Here is an 18512-nt window from a genome sequence, read left to right on the forward strand (position 1 = left end):
AGATTTATGCAGCATCTGTAAAATCTATAATTGGCTAAGAGACACTCGATCTATACAAAAGCAGCATAAAGAAGTTCTTCAGAGAAATAGTTAATACTAATGAGTTTGTAGTGAGAAGACTGGTGCATGGAGAAGCCACTAACAGAAAAAAGATAATTAGTTGTGGAAACATAATTTTACCTCGGGAATGAAATCTATAAGTCCTTCTGGTATGAGTATGACTCCATAATTATAACCAAGTTCTGCACGTTTGCAGATCACATCAGCAATGTAGTCTGTAACATTTTTAAGGGTCTGCTTCTGTGCAGCAACCTGCAGCAACATTGAACTCATCAAGTGAAAATTTGTTTTCCGAGTTCTCCTGAATATCAACAACTATTTACCACTAACAATTTGTACTTGTACTGTAAAATTATTAATTTGTTTAGATATGTAATAAACTTCTAAAAATTCAATACCGCTCCATACATCATATTTTCATGGTCATGTCTTTTCCCTCAATATTTCTCTCTTTATGAGAAAACAAGAAGAGAAAAACCAAACAAGACAACATACACCAACCCCCTGGATATAACTAGTGGAACTTGTGACTTGATCCTTTGCCCCCTTGTTTCAGATTCAAAACCTGGTAGTGGTGTTTTGACTTCCAATAGCAATAAATAATCTTCTAATTCTTTTACAAGAGTCCAACATATCAACATTCAGGCTTGTGCTCTAGAGCATTTATATGGATGGGAACATCAAGCATCAAATTCAAATTAAGAAAAATAAAGCTCTACATATAACTAAAATTACATAATTTAAAGATTGATGCGGATAGATAAAGGTGTTCCCAAGAGCACACCTGTGGCACAAAGGTGAAGGGGAAACTATAAATTCTGAAAAAAGCATTGGGAAGAGGCAAGCAGTTAAACAGTTCATCAGCAATACTGATGCCTTTTACATTAACAGTTGGCACAGTGGATAAAACCAAAGATTCTTTAACATTCACTTCACTGTGGCCAGTATGCTCTTATCTGCTTCTCTTTGGGTGACAGTGTGCAAGAGCCACTTTTATTCATATATAAAGGAGTTCAAATTATGCCTTCAACTAATAGACACTTTATGCTTTTAGTTTTGACTGTTGACGAATTCTTGTGCTCATTTTTTTGCATTTGTCATGTTTGACTTTAAATGCTTGTGCTTCTATTAGAAATTAAGCTTGTAGAAACATCACTATTCCATTGTTCTCAAGTTTTCTGAGTATAAGTAGTGCGCAAGTATGAAATAATACCAGCACTGTAAGTTCTAGCAGAACTAGTATATACCAGGAAGACAAATTACAGAGAACATACCTCTTCTCCAATAAGAGTGATATTAGGATGAGTTTGCAAAGCACACTCTAATGTAATGTGAGAAGCAGCACGCCCCATAAGTCTTACAACTGCACATAATGAGTCAAATGACTTCAAACTGCAGAAACATGTATAAAGCTATGGTACAGTATCAACATTCAAATGTCACATCTAGACGCTGGTGGAGGTAATGAAATATCAGTTGGTGTTGCTAAGTTAACTGATAATAAAAATGAATATATATTAAAAGATGACAAAGTGGAAACTGTATTTAATAGGTTAGGTCTGCAAAGATTAGTGTGAATGTAAGACTTGAAAGTGTTAGAGAATTGTTAGAGAGACTTAAAATATTATAATAGAAGAGAAAAAACTTAAGCAACGAAAATACTGAGGCGATCGAGCAGTTCCTTCTCCAATTACAATATAGATTCTACCTCTTTAATTAGAAAATGGAGTAGAATTGCGCTGTTAGGTACATGTATAGCTAGGGGTGGCAACCAAAATAGAAGGAATAGAAACAGACACCAAATTTACTTCTTCTGATACATTAAAAGTCCAATTACTCACAGTGGTAGTATTTTCCAGTTGAACGAGCATCTATCATGACATTACCAATCATTTCAGCATATATCTGCAGAAAAGTTGAACACCAAAATATTAGAGATTATGTGTGCTATCAACAGAGAACTTACAAAATAATATCCTGATGGACGGTGCAACTAAATTTAACAAGCAATTGACTAAACAACAAACTTCGGTTCAAAGAGAATTTTAAAGATGTAAAATCATATGGACTGGAAATGAATGCTTGTTTGATGCAAATCCTAAAACTATAAAATAATTTCTGAAAACAGTAAGGCGAAAAAAATAGAGTACTAAGGATTCTGACAAAGTTGATCTGGCAGATTGTACAATCCCAAGAGATAGAAATCTCTGAGATACATTCTCTATTTCTCTTGGGATAGTGACCAGTACAGAGCCTTCCCCAATAAACACTATTTGACCAGTAAAGGTCAATGTTAGTGTAGAACTTGTTTTACCAAAGAGGGTTTTTGTTGGAGTACGGAATTTACAAGAGATCTCAAGTCAAAATGATCAATTTTGGTATTCCAATGGCTGGAGAGGTTCAGAAAGGCATATGTTGAAGCAAAAGTGCTACCAGAAGCACATAGCCCTTTTTTCAGTGAAGTTGCAAACATAAATTTCAGGCATTCAGACGTGAATTTCGTCTTAAATCAATTGGCAGTCAGACAAAGTTGTAAATTTTCTAGTTGGGCTGCAGCCTTTCAGTCTTATATTAATTCTTACAATTGCCAAGCGGAAATGGGCGAAAATATAGTTGGCATGAAAATCTTGGATATCAGTGGTCTACCATGGAAGTTCATACCACCTCTTTCCAAGTTACACAACATACTACAGAAGTGGAAAACTTAATGATACCCAAAGGACAAGAGAAGATGCCTGATATAGAACAAAAACAGTTTAATAACCAGCCCAGAAAAATATAGATGATTGGTAATATTAGAGTATACCACGGAAATAAATCCATAATCAGAATTACCTTGCATGCAGTATCGAAACCAAAACTTGTGGGAACCTCCTTGCATTTTAGATCACCATCAATGGTCTTTGGACACCCAATAACCCTAGTTTTCAAGTTTTTGCTCCTGGAAAAAAACAATAGGGAAGGAATAAAACAGTTAAGTCAAATATTTATATAACTACCAAAAAATGAACCTCAAACATAATGATAACTCTTCAACATAGTAGAGGCATACCTAAAATTTTCAGCCAGAAGGCAGGCATTTGTGTTGGAGTCATCTCCACCAATCACAACGAGGCCATCTAAATCAAGCTTAACAGATGTTTCTTCAGCTTGCTTAAACTGAAATGATGCAGCTTTTGTGAGCTTCAACATGAACGCTAGGTAAAGTATGAATATGACCTCAAATCAAGATGTAGACCTGTTCCGGAGTCTCAATTTTGTCTCTCCCACTGCAGATCATATCAAATCCACCCTGAAAGTAATATTATAAGTAGCACAAATACAGCATGAAACAAGCAGTTTAGTATTGAACATGTTGATTGCCGACCAATTTATTAATGGCAAAAATTTTGGACAATGAAGTATCTCAAGTCTCAACCAGGAAAAAGCATCAGGAAGTTTCACTGAACTGCCAGACAAGATCGCAAATTCACAATTGAACAAGAATCTTTGATCATTCAACATGATTAAAAGGAATGACATATAGAATGATGATACTTTTATCTCTTACAACACAAAGTAGAGAGCAAAACAAAATAACTAATATCATTATGTTTAAGAACAAAAGATGCATCAAGGTTTCAAATGACTTGTGTCAATTAAATACGATGCTACAAACTCAACAATATTTATTTTGCTTTCATATCTATGTTTACTAGAAACACTAATTCAAATGCAGACAAGCTGAGTGAGACAAGGCATCTGATATCATAATTTCAACTACCACTAATGATGAACACATTATGGGTCTGAGCTGAGGAGAAATACCTGATTTCTGTAAGGATAGATGTACTCAGAGGTCAATACTATATATTTGCACTTCATTATTCCAGCTGGTCCACCCCTGAATCCATATAATGTGCTCCCTTTGCAACGATCCTGCAAGTAATCTATCCATACACATGTATTTAATTTAATCAATTAACACAAACATTTCATCAAAAAATTTTGATGAAAAATTCAAGCCCTTACCAAAAATTCCAGAAATAACATTGTGTCCTCCAGGAGCTTGGCCTCCAGATAAAACCACACCAATCTTCAAGCCCCGACCAGGCAAGCTATCACTGGAATCTGCTGGTACCAAGTCTGCTGATGGTTGTCCAAAGAGGCAAGGAAATAATTTTGCAATCTCATCTGCAACCACCCATCGCCATTACTATCATCCACATGTCCTAGCATTCTAGTTGGTGACTTATTCTGTCAATTTTAGGTCGATCTATATACTAACAACAAAACTGAAAACCACTACTGAGTTAAGAGAACAGATAGAATTAGGCGTTTGAATATAAGAACCTTATTAACCAATGAATGCACAAGAATCAGCAAGCATCTCAATCCCAATTCTTTTTAGATATCATATAAAGATCATTAGTCTAATTTCTAAATCCTACAGCTCTGGTAAAAAAATTCACTTCAATTAAATCATAATCTAGAGAAACAAATTTTACTTAGCAAGTTCAGAAGTAATGGGTGATATTCACACTTGAATAGAAATATACAGGTTTGCAACTTTTAGGGTTTTCACAGTTCGAAACCAATCAAGTCGAATCGAAATTGAAGATTTGATAAGTACCAAAACTGAATTGAAAACTTCGGTTCGACATTCAAGTTGAGTTCTTATCGAAATTTTGGCATTCAATTGATTTTAATTTTTAAATCCCAACTTATTGAATCATACCAAATACAGAAATAGTGTTTTTATGTATTTGATATTGAACTTCCCTTTGTATCGATTAATTATTTTTGTACTGTTTTTGTTATTTTACTTACTAAAAATTAAAGATAAGAACAAATAAAAAAATAAAATATGATTTTAGTATAAACTTTTTAATTACTTTTTATGTTTTTAACAAAAAAATCACTTTACCAGAATATGAACCAAATTGCCGAAGGGAAAAAAAAAAGAAAAAAAAGAGTAATTGTCAAACCAAACCGATTAATTCTGTCAGTATTTGATATAGTATTTTGGCGAATTGAATTTTCGATTTACCAAACTTTTGGTTCAATACGAGTGAACACTCCTAGCATCAAACACAGCTTACCAGAGAATAGTTTAATAAAAATTTCAAAATCGCGTCTCTAAACTCTGCGGGAACATAAGAGCATTAAACCTTCAGAAATCAAACAATGTTCATAAACTAACTTCAGGCTATCAGTCTACGAAATTTCGGCAACCAGATCACGGAAAGCCTTCACTCAGTAAATAAACTCAACATCCATATAAAGACGAGCGTGAAAAAATTCTAGGTGTTTGCCTATACCAGGATTCCCAGCAGCAGAGCTGGGAGGACCGTCGACGACTTTGAAGGAGTTTTTGAGGACAGAAGGTAAGGGGAGTGGATGATCGAGGCGGCTGTTCTGTACTTCGCTGTAAACAGCAGCGTAACGGCCGGCAGACGGAGTTTTAGCGGCGGCGTAATCACCGTTAGCAACCACAGCAGCAGCCATCGGAAAATATCGATTTGGTACAGAGTAGAACTGGAAGCGACCAAACCTCAAACCTTTCGGGTGAGCGTCTTCGGAGTTTTCACGCCGTCTGTGGCTCTCCCCTATTTTAGTTTTGCCCGTTGAGGGGTAAATATGTCCTGGGAAGCTCCGCCAAAAACGGGCAGTTACAAACTTCAGGGGCGTTTAGGTAATTTCGGACGACACACGTGATCAAGGTTGAGTACTCATCATTTGCAGTTTCCACTGTTGGGCTTTCACCTAACCAAATTTCGAATCTTTTTCAGATAACTTCCTCATCCTCTTATCAATTTTCATTAAAAGGAAAAACACTTTTATTGTTGGGGTTACTCATTTATTCTCTCTCCACTCTCTTCTTTGTTGTTGGTGTTGAGAGCGGTAGGTAGATTCGAAAAATCAAAGTAAGTATATTCCAACATCATATTCTCCGATGCCGTCACGAGCCTTGGGTAGTTGGTTGAGCCTAGGTCCAACCAATTGGTTCTAAAAGATCATTCAAGCCAGGTTCCATCAACCAATATTTTGATACTCTAACCCTTCCCTTCATTCAATTTAAAATTAAGTGGGTTATGAATCATTGGTTCAAGTGTTGAATCCATTCATTGCGATCGGACCAGCGACAGTCGTATTTATTTTATAAAAAATTATTAATATTTTAAAAATAATATTAATATATTTAACCTATGTTTTAAAAAAAATCGTTGATTTTCTTTGACATTAATAATTCAATAAGATATATAATATAATAAAATAAATTTGAAAACAAACTTATAAAGATTATTACAAGAAATAATATTATATATTTTTAAATTTATCGGAAAATTAGACACACTAAATTATAAGAAATAATCTAACAAAAATAGAAAAATTGAATCGAAAAGAGAAATCGGAATTTTATATTTAGAGTTAACATAACATAGTTAAACTTAATAGAAAATATCTCAATTTAACAGAAATAATGCACATTTTTTGAAATAATCTATTATATTTTCAGAAATAACATAAAATGAGGGTACTTAATAAAAATAATACACATTTTAAAAAAAATTAAAAATTTTATCATGTATTTACACTTGATTGTTGATCCGACCGGTTCAATCAACACAGTACTAAGTCACACGGTTCACCGATTGAACCATTGGGTCAAACAATTTTTTGGCTTATCCGATTTTCTAGTTTCAACCGGCCCGTCTTGGTGATCGGTTCGCTGTTTGGACAGTCCGACCGTTCGGGCCGGGCTGAGTTAAAACATGACCATCAACAACAAAAATACCAATTTTTTGCGCACATCGCATTCTAGAGTTACTGTCCTGCAAAATTATACTTTTAATTCTATAGGACATAAGATTAATATTTGTGTCTCTTAAAATTAAAAAAAAAAAATTGATATCAATTTTTTATAAAAATAAATAAATAACAAAATATTGACTTTTCTCAAGTTTCGAGTTATTTTAAAAAATTTCATATAACAAAAGCCTAAAACTATTGACCTCCTATTTTTAATGTCCGTATGGAGTGCTCATATGATTTCCAATAGCAACACGCTTTTCACAATTTATTTTGAAAAAGAATGTGGTTTTGCAAATAAGCATTTGGCGATATCCGCTGCTTTCTTCTTCTTCAACCACCATTTCTTCAAATGAATGAAACTTGACTGAAAATAAGTCTTCACCTTGAGAAACGCCATAACTAATCTTGAGAATATGAATCAAGTACTAGTACATGATCTGGTGGATCAACTTCTTTACTATAATCCTGGGACTCAACTTCTCTCTTGTGCAATAACATCATACGCATTTCTTGTATAGGGTAGTATTTCATGAATAGGAAAGTACAATAACATGCCTTGCACCAACACTGTAGACTAAGTTCATTGTACCATATAAAGATGAGTGCAGTTTCATTCTATTCTACAATGGGACCTGCGGCTAATCAGTGTTAATGATAATCAAGAGATTGCAACCTTTGGTTAGACAAAACTTGCACTTGCCCCAGCTTTCCACTGTGGCATGATCGAGTACCGAATCCTCATAATATCTTCTTTAAGCTTCAACCGCAATTACAAAAGCATGCCACCTAATACACTACTGTTAAAGGAAGCTAAAGGCATATCCATGAAATAAACAAACTGGATGGTTCCCTCTTTATCAGATTCACTCTTCAAAATCCAGACAGGCCGCCACTTTTGGACTCGGGACATAATCATGATTAGCGTCAACCCACCGCCTAACTACATAAATTATTCGTCCATCTTACACTTCACATTCTAATCCAAATGTGTAAGAATGCAGACAAGTAGAGAAGTGAAGCAGAAGCAGAAGCAGCTTCAAACTAGAGGATGCAGGGCACTCTGCTGTGCTCGTAGGCTTAGCGTGTCTTCATTTGCAGAGGACGAAAGCTCAATCAACTCACGTAGAGTTGAGAGTGTTTCGACTATATCACATGCAATGGTACAAGAAAGGCTGGAAGAAATGATCAGAGAAAGACAGGAAAATACAAGGGCAAGACGAGAAGAAACAAAGTTCATTGTGATGGTGGCGATGGAGAAGTGCTCTTATGATCCAAGACAGGATTTCAGAGAGTCCATTGAGCAGATGATTTTGGCCAACAGGATTGAGGAGGCTAAGGATTTGCGTCGACTCTTGAATTATTACGTGACAATGAATTCTGAGGAGTTTCGGGGAGTTATACTTGAGGTATTCCATCAAGTCTGTACCGATTTATTTCTATATTATAAGACATAAATTTCATTTGATCTTTTCATAAAGTGTAGAAATATTCACGAATTTTCAATTATCAAGTAAATCTGACAGCAGCCAGACAACTGAATGAAAAACAAGCTATAATAGAGACGATTATGAATGTCTAAACATTGATGATCTCATAGCATACACAAAAGAAAAAGAAAAAATTGAAAAACTCGGCAAACTTAAGGTTGAGTGGTGTGTCCGTTAATTTCAACATAACTACGATAAAACAAATTGAATGAGTGACTAGTTTTCAGGGATGTTGAGAAATTTGACGTGGTAATTAAATAAAGCGTCCGGGTTATTAATCACAATTCCAGAAGAAAAAGGAAAAATACATGTTTTGGGCAGTTTGGGCCTGCAAAAGCCCAATCTCCCCTCATTTTCCATGCTTGCTCTAAAAATATCATTCCGTCAACTTAATTACCAAAATGGAAATCATAAACAAAGACTAATCCTAACAGCCTCTTTTTATATTGTCATTTTAAGTAGAAAGTATGTGTTTTTAAGTTTGTATAGATTTTGTCTTAAATAATAATATATTTGGATTGTTAATGAAATTGTATTTTATATTAGATTCTGATGTCAAATTAATATATTTTCAACCAGAATACATATAAATAAATAAATAAATATATTTTTTATTCATTATTTTAAAAATTAAAAAAAAAAAAAAAAACATAAACAAAGGGAAGCATAAACAGAAGACCAGTGCTATCTCTGACTATGATTTGGAAATAAAATGTCATAATTAGAATTTAAAAAACATGCGGCTGAAACCTCAATCATAACACGAAACTGTTGAAGACGGCCTTACATTACATAGTTAAACTAGCGCATCACGAGCCTGCACACGTCGCAGATTAAATGATTGAAGCAGTTGGGTACACGGAACATGAAAGTTTGAAATAATTACACTTTTCTCCCCTAACATCATGTGTAATTATATATAATTTTTTTATCGTTTTAAAAATTATATCTTATACTTTTAAAGTTTATTTTTATTTAATAAATAAGTTCATTCGTTAGTCAAAATCCATCGAATTTGCTGATATTAATAAAAAAAAATATTATATTTACCTCCCATTGATTTCTTACTAACTTATTGCATGTCAAATAAATCTTTTTAAGTTCAAATTACCCTTATATGTCTTCACGTGTTAATATATGAGGAGGTATATCTCATCGTTATAAGAATAGTTTAGTCCGAAAAAAATTATTTAACTTACAATAAGTCAATAATAAGTCAATTTAGAGTAAATATAGATTTTCATTCATTTTTATTTTATAATAAATATTAGCAGATTCAATGAATCTTGATTAATGAAGAAACTTATTTGTTAGACGAAAACAAATCGCATGAATGTTAATTTTTCAAACCACCGAAAGTCTACATGTAATTATACAAATTTAAGAATAGGGGAATTAATTATCCCTAAAATTCCAATCACAACTACAAATAAAATAAAAATAAAATATTCGAATTAGGTAGTGAAGATAAAATTGTTCAAACTATGACATGACATCCGAATAGAAGAAAAAGAATACAATCATGTGCATCAGTTGTCGTCCTAACTACATCCTCTCAATTATTTATTCTCTCTACATATTTTAATTTGTGTGTGATATTAATTATTCTTCGCCTGCCTACATACATTCCATCCCACCATCTTTCTTTTATATATGCTTTAATTATTTCGAAACCTTCTCTTTTATTCTCACCATTGTCTCATTGGCCAAGCACCGGAAGAAACGCAACTCAAACCCATCCCAGTTCATCAAATTTTACATAAATATTCCCTTAATTTTAAGCATATGCATAAAAATTCTTCAATTTATTCTTATGTAATCATTTTGATATAATGATTAAAATTAAATATTATCGCACTTATAAATTTCAATATTTATCAAAAGTAAATATGCATCATGACCTGTATATGATTTTTTATGTAATTAAACTTCACTTTTTAACGACAAGAACAGATGAATTATAGAAATCTTTGCCTGCATACTTTTATTTTATCTGCCAAAACATGAAAAGAAAAGTGAAGTCGTTCTCAAGATCCTTTTTCTTTTTTTCTTTTATTTGTCTGAACTTTTATTTTGCATGCTTTTTTGGAGTAATTGCGATAGCATGTTAAGGTATGAAGACAAAGACAAGTAGTTTGAGAGTGTTGGTTTGTCTGAGAGTGGAACTAAAGGCAAAATGGGCAGATTCAGATGGGGCAAACCTCAAGGGATGCGCGCCTGCTTCAAATTCTATAGCTTTTGACTTAGTTACGGCCGGCCACGTTTCTCAATAAATTACTTGTGACGAAACGAAACCATATTGTATCATTATTATTAGTATATATGTAGTGTAGGATTCTCTTGTTCTTGTAATTAAGGTATTATTTCAAGTTTATGTTTAAACAACTAATTAATTCCACTTGGTTCTATTTTGTCTTTTGTTTCTTTCTTCTCCAAACCTCCCAACTACAAAAATATTCCCTCTTCCTCTGACGGAGCTGGCGATGACATCAAAAACACGCAACACGCTCCTTTTATTGACTTCAAAACCCGCTTGCTTCATACTTGTACCTCTCTACTCCTTTTTCTTTTGTGCATTGAATCTTGGTGGTGGTGGTGGAGGTGGTGGTGGTCAGCTTTCATTCCTCAGACCTTATGCCATTCACGTGATCTGATCAATGCTTTAGCTTTGCTCTCTCATTTATATACCCACTCTCAGTACGTGTAATTCTCTTCACCTTCTTCTTTTGTATGCATTTATACATAGGAGGAATATATGCGTGTGTTTGTGTGAACTTCGTTTGTATATGTGATGTTCTTTTCTTTTGTTTTTAATTGTGATTTTTTTTTTTGGCTGTGAAATAATGGGTCAGATAGGTGAAATCTTGGGGTTGAGGTTGCAGGCGAGGGTGGAATTAGAGAGAGGAGCAACAACATTGGTGGAGCTCTTGGCGGAGAGGATGGACGGGGTTGGTCGCTCGCTGAGAAGGCCGAGTCTGAAGGAACGGCTGGGATTGAAGGGTTTGGGTTGTTGTGGGGCGACGTGGGGCGTCGGCCCTACCACCATAAGCGTGAGGGATGGTGACGAAGAAGATGGAGGTCCGCTGAGCCCACCAACCGAGGTTATTAACGTGGCCCAGGAACCGATTGAAAATGCGCCAGCACCGCCGTGTGTGGTTGTGGTCCAATCTCCGGTGCCCGCAGGGATGAACTTGGCGGCGGCGTTGGCGGCTGAGAGACAGTTGAGGGCGGTGGTGGACTCGGACAACGGAGGAGCTATTCTCACACCAAGGCCCAATAGCAACGGCGAAAGAAGCCCGACTCCTGCGCCGGCAATAACCGCACCGGGGACACCGTCGAGAGTGTCGTTGATGAGATTGCTAGAGGAAACGGACGGCTACGATGGAGAGATGAACAAGAAACAGGAAGAAGATCATAGGGAAGGGAGTGATTCGGTGTGCTGCGTGTGCATGGGAAGGAAGAAGGGTGCAGCATTCATACCATGTGGGCACACTTTTTGCAGAGTGTGCTCTAGGGAGTTGTGGTTGAACCGAGGGTCTTGCCCCCTCTGCAACCGTCCAATTCTTGAGATTCTCGACATATACTGAGATCATCAACAAAGAAATTAAAGACAACTGTTTCTGGAAACCTGCAGAGTTTAGTGAAATTGAGACACTTTGTCAAAAAAGCTCCAACGAGCCCATCATTGTTCAGACGCTTCTCCACCCACACAATATGTAATTTCTCAAACTTCCATTACATTCTCAATTTTCTCAATCAAACTAAAAATTGATCAATCATAGCCCATCCAAACTTTTACTTATATTATGATTGGTTGAATGTAAATAGCTTTACCTAAGAATTTCTTGTCAGTCACTTTATATTCAACTGTATTAATGTGTCATCAATTAATTAATTGAGTTTACATCATCATCTTCCATTATTGAATTTAAATTCAAGTCACCCCCAACCCTCATCATCCCATTGACTAAAACAGGAATGTCGCTCTAACATGTTTGACACGTAATTTAGACTTTGGAAAACTTTAAATAAAAAAAATCACGGATGTGAAAATTGTTTGAGACATTTTGATCATAGTAAATCTTTTATATATTTTACCAAGAATTTTAATTTTTTTAAAAGAATTTAAATTTTATAGACCAGCAAGAGAAAAAAACAAAAAGAAAAAGGTTTTTACTTCACCTTTGTTTGAATACAAAAGCAAAATGAAAATTTTTCCCTCTTCCGAGCAGAGGCCTGCACTTTTTTAAGAATCAAATCCAAAATAAATATTTATATAAAGCGATCAAATTCCTGTAATGGGCCCAAAATGTCCGTGGCCCAATAGTAATCGGTTTGAGTTGGAACAAGCCCACAATTAGCCCATACAATAAGTTGAGAATGGGTTTATGCTTTAGTTTTAGTAATTGGGCCATCGAGAAATCCTGTAAACGTAATTTTGATTGTAAACATATTGCATTGTTATTATTATTACCTTTTTTTTTTCCATTTTCTTTTGGGTATGTATCCGGTGAAGTTTGTGTAGGAATAATATAATATGTCCGAAGGCTAAATTATCTTTTTGGTCCTAAAAAGAAGGGATTCTTTTTAGTCCTATACTTTACGTGATTTTGCTTTGATTCTATTTTATAAAAAAAAAATTTTAACTTAATCCCAAATTTCATTTACTGTTAAGTTTAAATGAAACTTTTTTCTACAACGGTAACAACCACTTAACAAATTGTCTATTCTTCCGTCTAAACTTGATGGTGAATAGAGTTTAGGACTAAGTTGCAAATTTTTCTTTAAAAAATGAAACCAAGGTGAAAATCACATAAAGAATAATGTTAAAAGAGAAAAATCCCTTCTTTATAAGATCAAAAAGTATTTTGGCCTATGTCCGAATATAGTACCTCAAGTAGATAACATGAGTTCATCATCCATCCGGACACATACATTCATGTCTTGTGTGTGCACAGACACTCCACATGCATTTTGGACCACTCTACAATAACATAATAAATGTAAATTAAATAGAATAATATATATACATATATTTAGAACTTATATATATATATATATATAAATAGTCGTGGTCTCATAACCATGATATAGAAAACTAAGTCTTGCAGTCCACGTTTAATTTTTTTCACTCTATCCAATTCAAGATGAGTTTAATGATGTCGTTCATGTGAGTTTGTATCCATACAAGGTATCAATTATTAAATTACACCTGATATCGTTGTCAGGTACTAATTCAATAATTCACAACTCATATAAGTACAAATTTATATAAATGACACCAAATAATGAACTGACAAGAAATGCTTTCCGTAATAACAAAAATTAGTTATTGCATTTCACCCCATTGATGACTTGGCACAAACAAAAAACAGTACAAATCTTGTTTAAGAGGGCATGCGTCAATCATTGGCTCGTAAGTCGTAAAAACCATTACCAACAAATGGCGTTCACATAATTGTGATTACCACTACTTAAGTCGTTGACAAATCCACTCCAATTATTTCCTTCTCATTGTCCCCAACTTGTCAAACCAAATTCTTATACAATACATGAAATGCTCATTCATTACAACCTCCGATAAGTCTACCTCCATCAAAACTAACCACTAATGGTCATTCCGCCAATCATTCATGTAAAAACTAGCCAAATAATTGATCGAAACTGCCAGAGCAATGGACCCATTTCACATATCCCACATAAATCAACATCAACCCTCAAAACTTACAACCTCAAACCCTCCTTCTCAGTACACATAGTTTGACCTTATTTTTTGTAAAAGAACTTTGATGCCTTAGTCTATACACTCATATATACCTCCATCAATCTTGGTATACATCTATTTCATGGTGAGTCCCCACACAGTCGACCACTGTATGAATCTAGACATGTACATGACACGTCTCCGTCATAATTATTAGCAACGAGTTATGAAGAAGCTACGAAGCGCGCGGATTGTGTTTGATTCCACCTTTTTCTCCCTCTTTTAACTTTACTAGCTAGAAAACAACCCCTCCACTATAAAATATATAAACTTAAGAACGTAAATAGATTAACCTGTAAAATAGGAGTTCATATTTTTATACTAAAGTCAGTAAATCGATTTACTAGAAATAAAAAAGAAAAAACTTGAAAATAACGTAAAATGTGGTGTTATAATTAAACGGGAGTGATAGAAAATTGAAATATGAAACGAAGTATGCTTGTAAAGTGCAAAAAATGAGTGGTAGGATCTGGAGGTTAGTTATTGCAAGTGATGTCTTTGAAAGTTGCGCGTGTTAGTTAACTAACAGACCAAACGAATTGAGATTTGGCCTCATTTAGAAGGAGATATGATCGTTCGAACGAGTCATGTCCGGTCAATCTAAAATGTGGGGAGTTTGTTTTACGTACTGTTGGTGGGTCGACAGCCATGGATATATGGAGAGTTTGTTGGAGATTTTTCGATATAATGTGTTGCGAGATATTAAGAATATGCATGACTTGATATTTCTGCTATATATTTGTTGAGTTATCCTTCTGTATTGAACTCATTCTTTAATCCTAAAAATTATAGACGTGATACATTACTCATGATCCGACTAGTGGTGCCCTACTTCCTTTATTTTGAGGTTTGGAGAAACTGATTGACAGCATATCAACGGTGATTACATATTTCAAACACAAATATCGTTGCTAGCTACCTAACCCTATATATGTCCGAAAATAATTTGATTAAAATCTTTGTCGACTCCGGGATTTATGGCGCTGGACGAGTCTTGACCAACCGTAGGGTCAACACTTTTATTCGTTGTTTTTTTGTTTGGTCTTCAAAGTATGGTCCAAAACTAGTTAAGTTGAGTTACATTTTGAGAAAGTTGTCTTGGAGTTACATTAGGTTATGTATGTCCGTAAATTTTTGCAAATAAAACAAGGCATGTGCTTTTTGGTAGTAGAAAGGAAGTGGTCGTGGTGGCGTGTCCAATCAGACTATTAGTCCTGGCCTCATGATCCCACCTGCCCCACAACTACTTTAATTACTAATGTTATAAATGGCTAATTCTGGTAATCAGTATGTGGATTATGCTGTTCCCTCGTGTTCCAGGATTCTAATTTATTAATTGAAAAAATTGAATTCCTAGAAGAAAAAAGAATACTGACTTAATGGTCTAGTGAATATTTAATTTTTTTAGTTCTTCATTTTAATTTTATGAATTCCAACTTTACCGAATGTGTTGATTAATTATCATTTTATGTGAGTGTATTTATTACGAGTCGATGATAATAGATCATAATACCGCTCATATATTGGCGAGAATACGAAAATTAAATTGGGGAATATCTCACTCTCAATAAGTTTAAATAAAAGAAACATTTTGCTACGCGATAAAAGAAATACATATGGCATTTTATTACCGTTAATTATTAGAGTCAAAAGTAAAAAGTCGTGAAAGATATTGATTAACAACTATGCAATTGCTATTATCCATTATTTATCCAAGTGAAGCTAAAATTTTCAAATCGTGGTCATTTTTAGCAGGAAATAATTTATTTTTTCATAACAACGAGTGGTCTTTTTATTTGGGACGACCCCAATATTTTTAACCTAATCTAACTTTTTTATATTGAAGGGAAAAAAAGAATAAAAAATCCCAAAAAGATAGTGTATATATATGGCCTTAATTCTTGATTGGATTATGATGATCATATATATATGTATGATGGTGGAGCCATTGGCTGCGATTGAGAATTGGCATCTTTCCCAGAACTGGAGACCACATCAGAAAATGAAGTGAAATTAAAACTCGATGTAGAAATTCAGAGAACCTAAGACCAAATCCAAATTGGACACAGCGACATATGTTGTTGTGTTCTTGCAGCATGCACTATCTGGATTCCCCTCCATCCATCACCTCGGATTTTCAGTCAGATATTCTTCTACCCCTCTTCATTTATCTCTTGCTTTTAAAAAGACCATTCAGATACAATGTATATTGTTTATAGTCCATAATCTTTTTGATGATGGTGATGATAGTCTCAAAAAGGCGAAAAGACGAGATTGTGTTTTGATATTAAATGATTCTCCATTTCAGTCACTTAAACTTTTAGATGAGATGGTCGTTTTTACGCGTTGACATAGTCAGAAATATTAAATGATTCTACAAGACTGGCGTTTAACATATTTCGACATAATTAATGTTCAAATACCTCAGAGAGTCATGTTGTCATTTATTCCGTAACATTAATTTACTTAATTTGTAAAGTTGTCTATTCTTAATTGAATGGAGCCAAAATCATTTTTGTAATAAGGAGTGCACTCTTTTATAACAGTAATTAATAAAGCTCCTGAATGATTTTTGACAAAAGGCATGGTACTGTTGCTACTGTAGATGAGTGGGCTGATGAGCAAATTCCGCCGACAGCAAGTCCAATATAGTCTAACCATCAACCAAGGAAACTATATGTTTTCATCTTAATTCTAAGTTGTTACAAACAAGACGACAGCCAGTCAGTCATGTCCTAAGAATCTCAAATCTGAAGGTTGATTAAGAGCTTTAAAAAAAAAAAAGAGAAGGAAACAGAAATGACTGGGAAATATATGGACAGGATTAAACTGGAGTCAACTCAGGAATTAGCCAAACTCTGCTTTTGGGGCTGCAAACTTGAAGAAAGGACACGAAATTATTACTTGTTTGAGGTCTGATTGGTTGGTATATAAGAGCGAAATCAACTCTTTTGACACTACTTAAGTAGAATTCTTTTTGGCATTACTAGCGTCCATTCTATATTTTAATTATAATTAATTAAAATATAATAGTTAAGTGTACGTTACATCTACATTTCATAAAGGCCTAATTACAAAAATATTTTATATATTTTTGAAAATATTTACATAAATACCTCATCGATCAGGGAAAAAAACATACACAAGCACCTCCTAAATTAGATGTATTATCAGGAGATATATTTGTAATTTTACAAAGAGTTAGGACTACGCACTTAGGAGTTGCCGGTGCCGTGGCGAGGTGTTTGACAAGTCCTCTATTCTCGAATTCATGATAATAATTGAAGTTGAGATCCTATAATTATACAAGTATCAGATAATTTCATTCTAATAACACCAAACTTATACGAATGTATTTGTTATTGTATAACATCTTAAATAAGAAAAAATTAGGTAAAAAACAGAAGTCAATTTGGGCAAATGATGAAAGACATATGTAGAATGAATTTTGTGAATAATTTGAATAGCATAACCATATTGATAAGCAATAAGTGAAGGCAGGATAAGTTGGATTGAAGTGCGTGGATTTTACTAATCAAACAAATTATTTAGCGCAATAATAAAAAAGTTAGGTAATAACGCACTCACCCCCACCCCCTTTAGATTGGGAGAGGACAATCAAACATGGAATTTGCAGATACACCCATCCATCATCATCATCATCATCAAACACCTTCTCAAAAGCAGATAATAATATTTGACACTCAACACAGACAATATTGTCCCAAATACTGCACCCTCTGCATTTTTTCTTTATCCTGTTATTATTATTATATTATCAAATTTTGTTTCTACTTATGTAGTAATACTTCATATTACTTTATGATATTCTTACCTTGTAACTAATGTAATAATTTATATTGAAACTTGAAAAATAAATCTAACTCACCGTTCATATCTATATATATATATATATTTATAAAAAGAGAGAGAGAGTGAAAATCAAAAGGCATGATTAGCATTACACAAAACACTAAGTAAAGGTACCCCACACGTGCCATGCTACAGCTAGTTTTTTCCATCTCTTTTTCAGCTTTAATTTCATCATCTTTTTGCCTGGTTGGACAAAAAATAAAAATAAGAAAATCTACTCCAATCAGATTTTGTCAGATCAAAATCAAATAAATAATAAAAATAATATATTTACCTGTGATTATATATAATTAAAAAAAAAATGATCAACCACATAACAAGTATATCACATTTATTGTGCGAATATATGCATGTTATTAATTATTATTACGAAGTAATAAAAGAGGATGAGCCACTTGTTCTTTTCGTGTTGCTTTTTCCTAGTCCCCACTTATTGTGTTTGTGCTGTTTCTTTTTCAAAAATGTCAATTTCTCCCTGTTTTTTTCTTTTTTTTTTTTTGGGTGGGGGGGGGGGGGTTGTTTTGTTTACATTG

General features: G+C 34.0%; 3 protein-coding genes across 5 annotated transcripts in view; 2 read left to right on the forward strand and 1 right to left on the reverse strand.

Moving 5' to 3' along the window:
* LOC105175304 (pyrophosphate--fructose 6-phosphate 1-phosphotransferase subunit beta) overlaps positions 1-5866 on the reverse strand; it is a 7870-nt gene extending 2004 nt beyond the window's left edge. Inside the window, 10 exon segments of the mRNA XM_011097707.2 lie at positions 1-15; positions 171-312; positions 1335-1423; positions 1902-1965; positions 2896-3001; positions 3113-3219; positions 3299-3352; positions 3868-3989; positions 4072-4233; positions 5361-5866. The exon segment at positions 1-15 is cut by the window's left edge and continues 155 nt beyond it. Of these exon segments, the coding sequence (XP_011096009.1) occupies positions 1-15; positions 171-312; positions 1335-1423; positions 1902-1965; positions 2896-3001; positions 3113-3219; positions 3299-3352; positions 3868-3989; positions 4072-4233; positions 5361-5547 (1048 nt within the window). The 5' untranslated portion in view covers positions 5548-5866.
* On the forward strand, positions 7747-8434 carry LOC110013013 (probable transcription repressor OFP9). The gene is made up of 2 exons (XM_020698411.1): positions 7747-8261; positions 8339-8434. The coding sequence occupies exons 1-2, from the start codon at positions 7851-7853 to the stop codon at positions 8432-8434; spliced, it is 507 nt and encodes a 168-aa protein (XP_020554070.1). The 5' UTR covers positions 7747-7850.
* On the forward strand, positions 10630-12121 carry LOC105175305. 3 transcript variants are annotated; one of them, XM_020698542.1, is made up of 2 exons: positions 10630-11045; positions 11195-12121. In XM_020698542.1, the coding sequence occupies exon 2, from the start codon at positions 11282-11284 to the stop codon at positions 11927-11929; it is 648 nt and encodes a 215-aa protein (XP_020554201.1). In that variant the 5' UTR covers positions 10630-11045; positions 11195-11281; the 3' UTR covers positions 11930-12121. The 3 variants fall into 3 exon arrangements, with proteins under 3 accessions (XP_020554201.1, XP_011096012.1, XP_011096011.1); XM_011097710.2 differs by having other exon boundaries at positions 10633-11039; XM_011097709.2 differs by lacking the exon at positions 10630-11045 and having other exon boundaries at positions 11053-12121.

This window comes from Sesamum indicum, linkage group LG12, assembly GCF_000512975.1.
Source record: "Sesamum indicum cultivar Zhongzhi No. 13 linkage group LG12, S_indicum_v1.0, whole genome shotgun sequence".
Lineage (NCBI taxonomy): Eukaryota > Viridiplantae > Streptophyta > Magnoliopsida > Lamiales > Pedaliaceae > Sesamum > Sesamum indicum.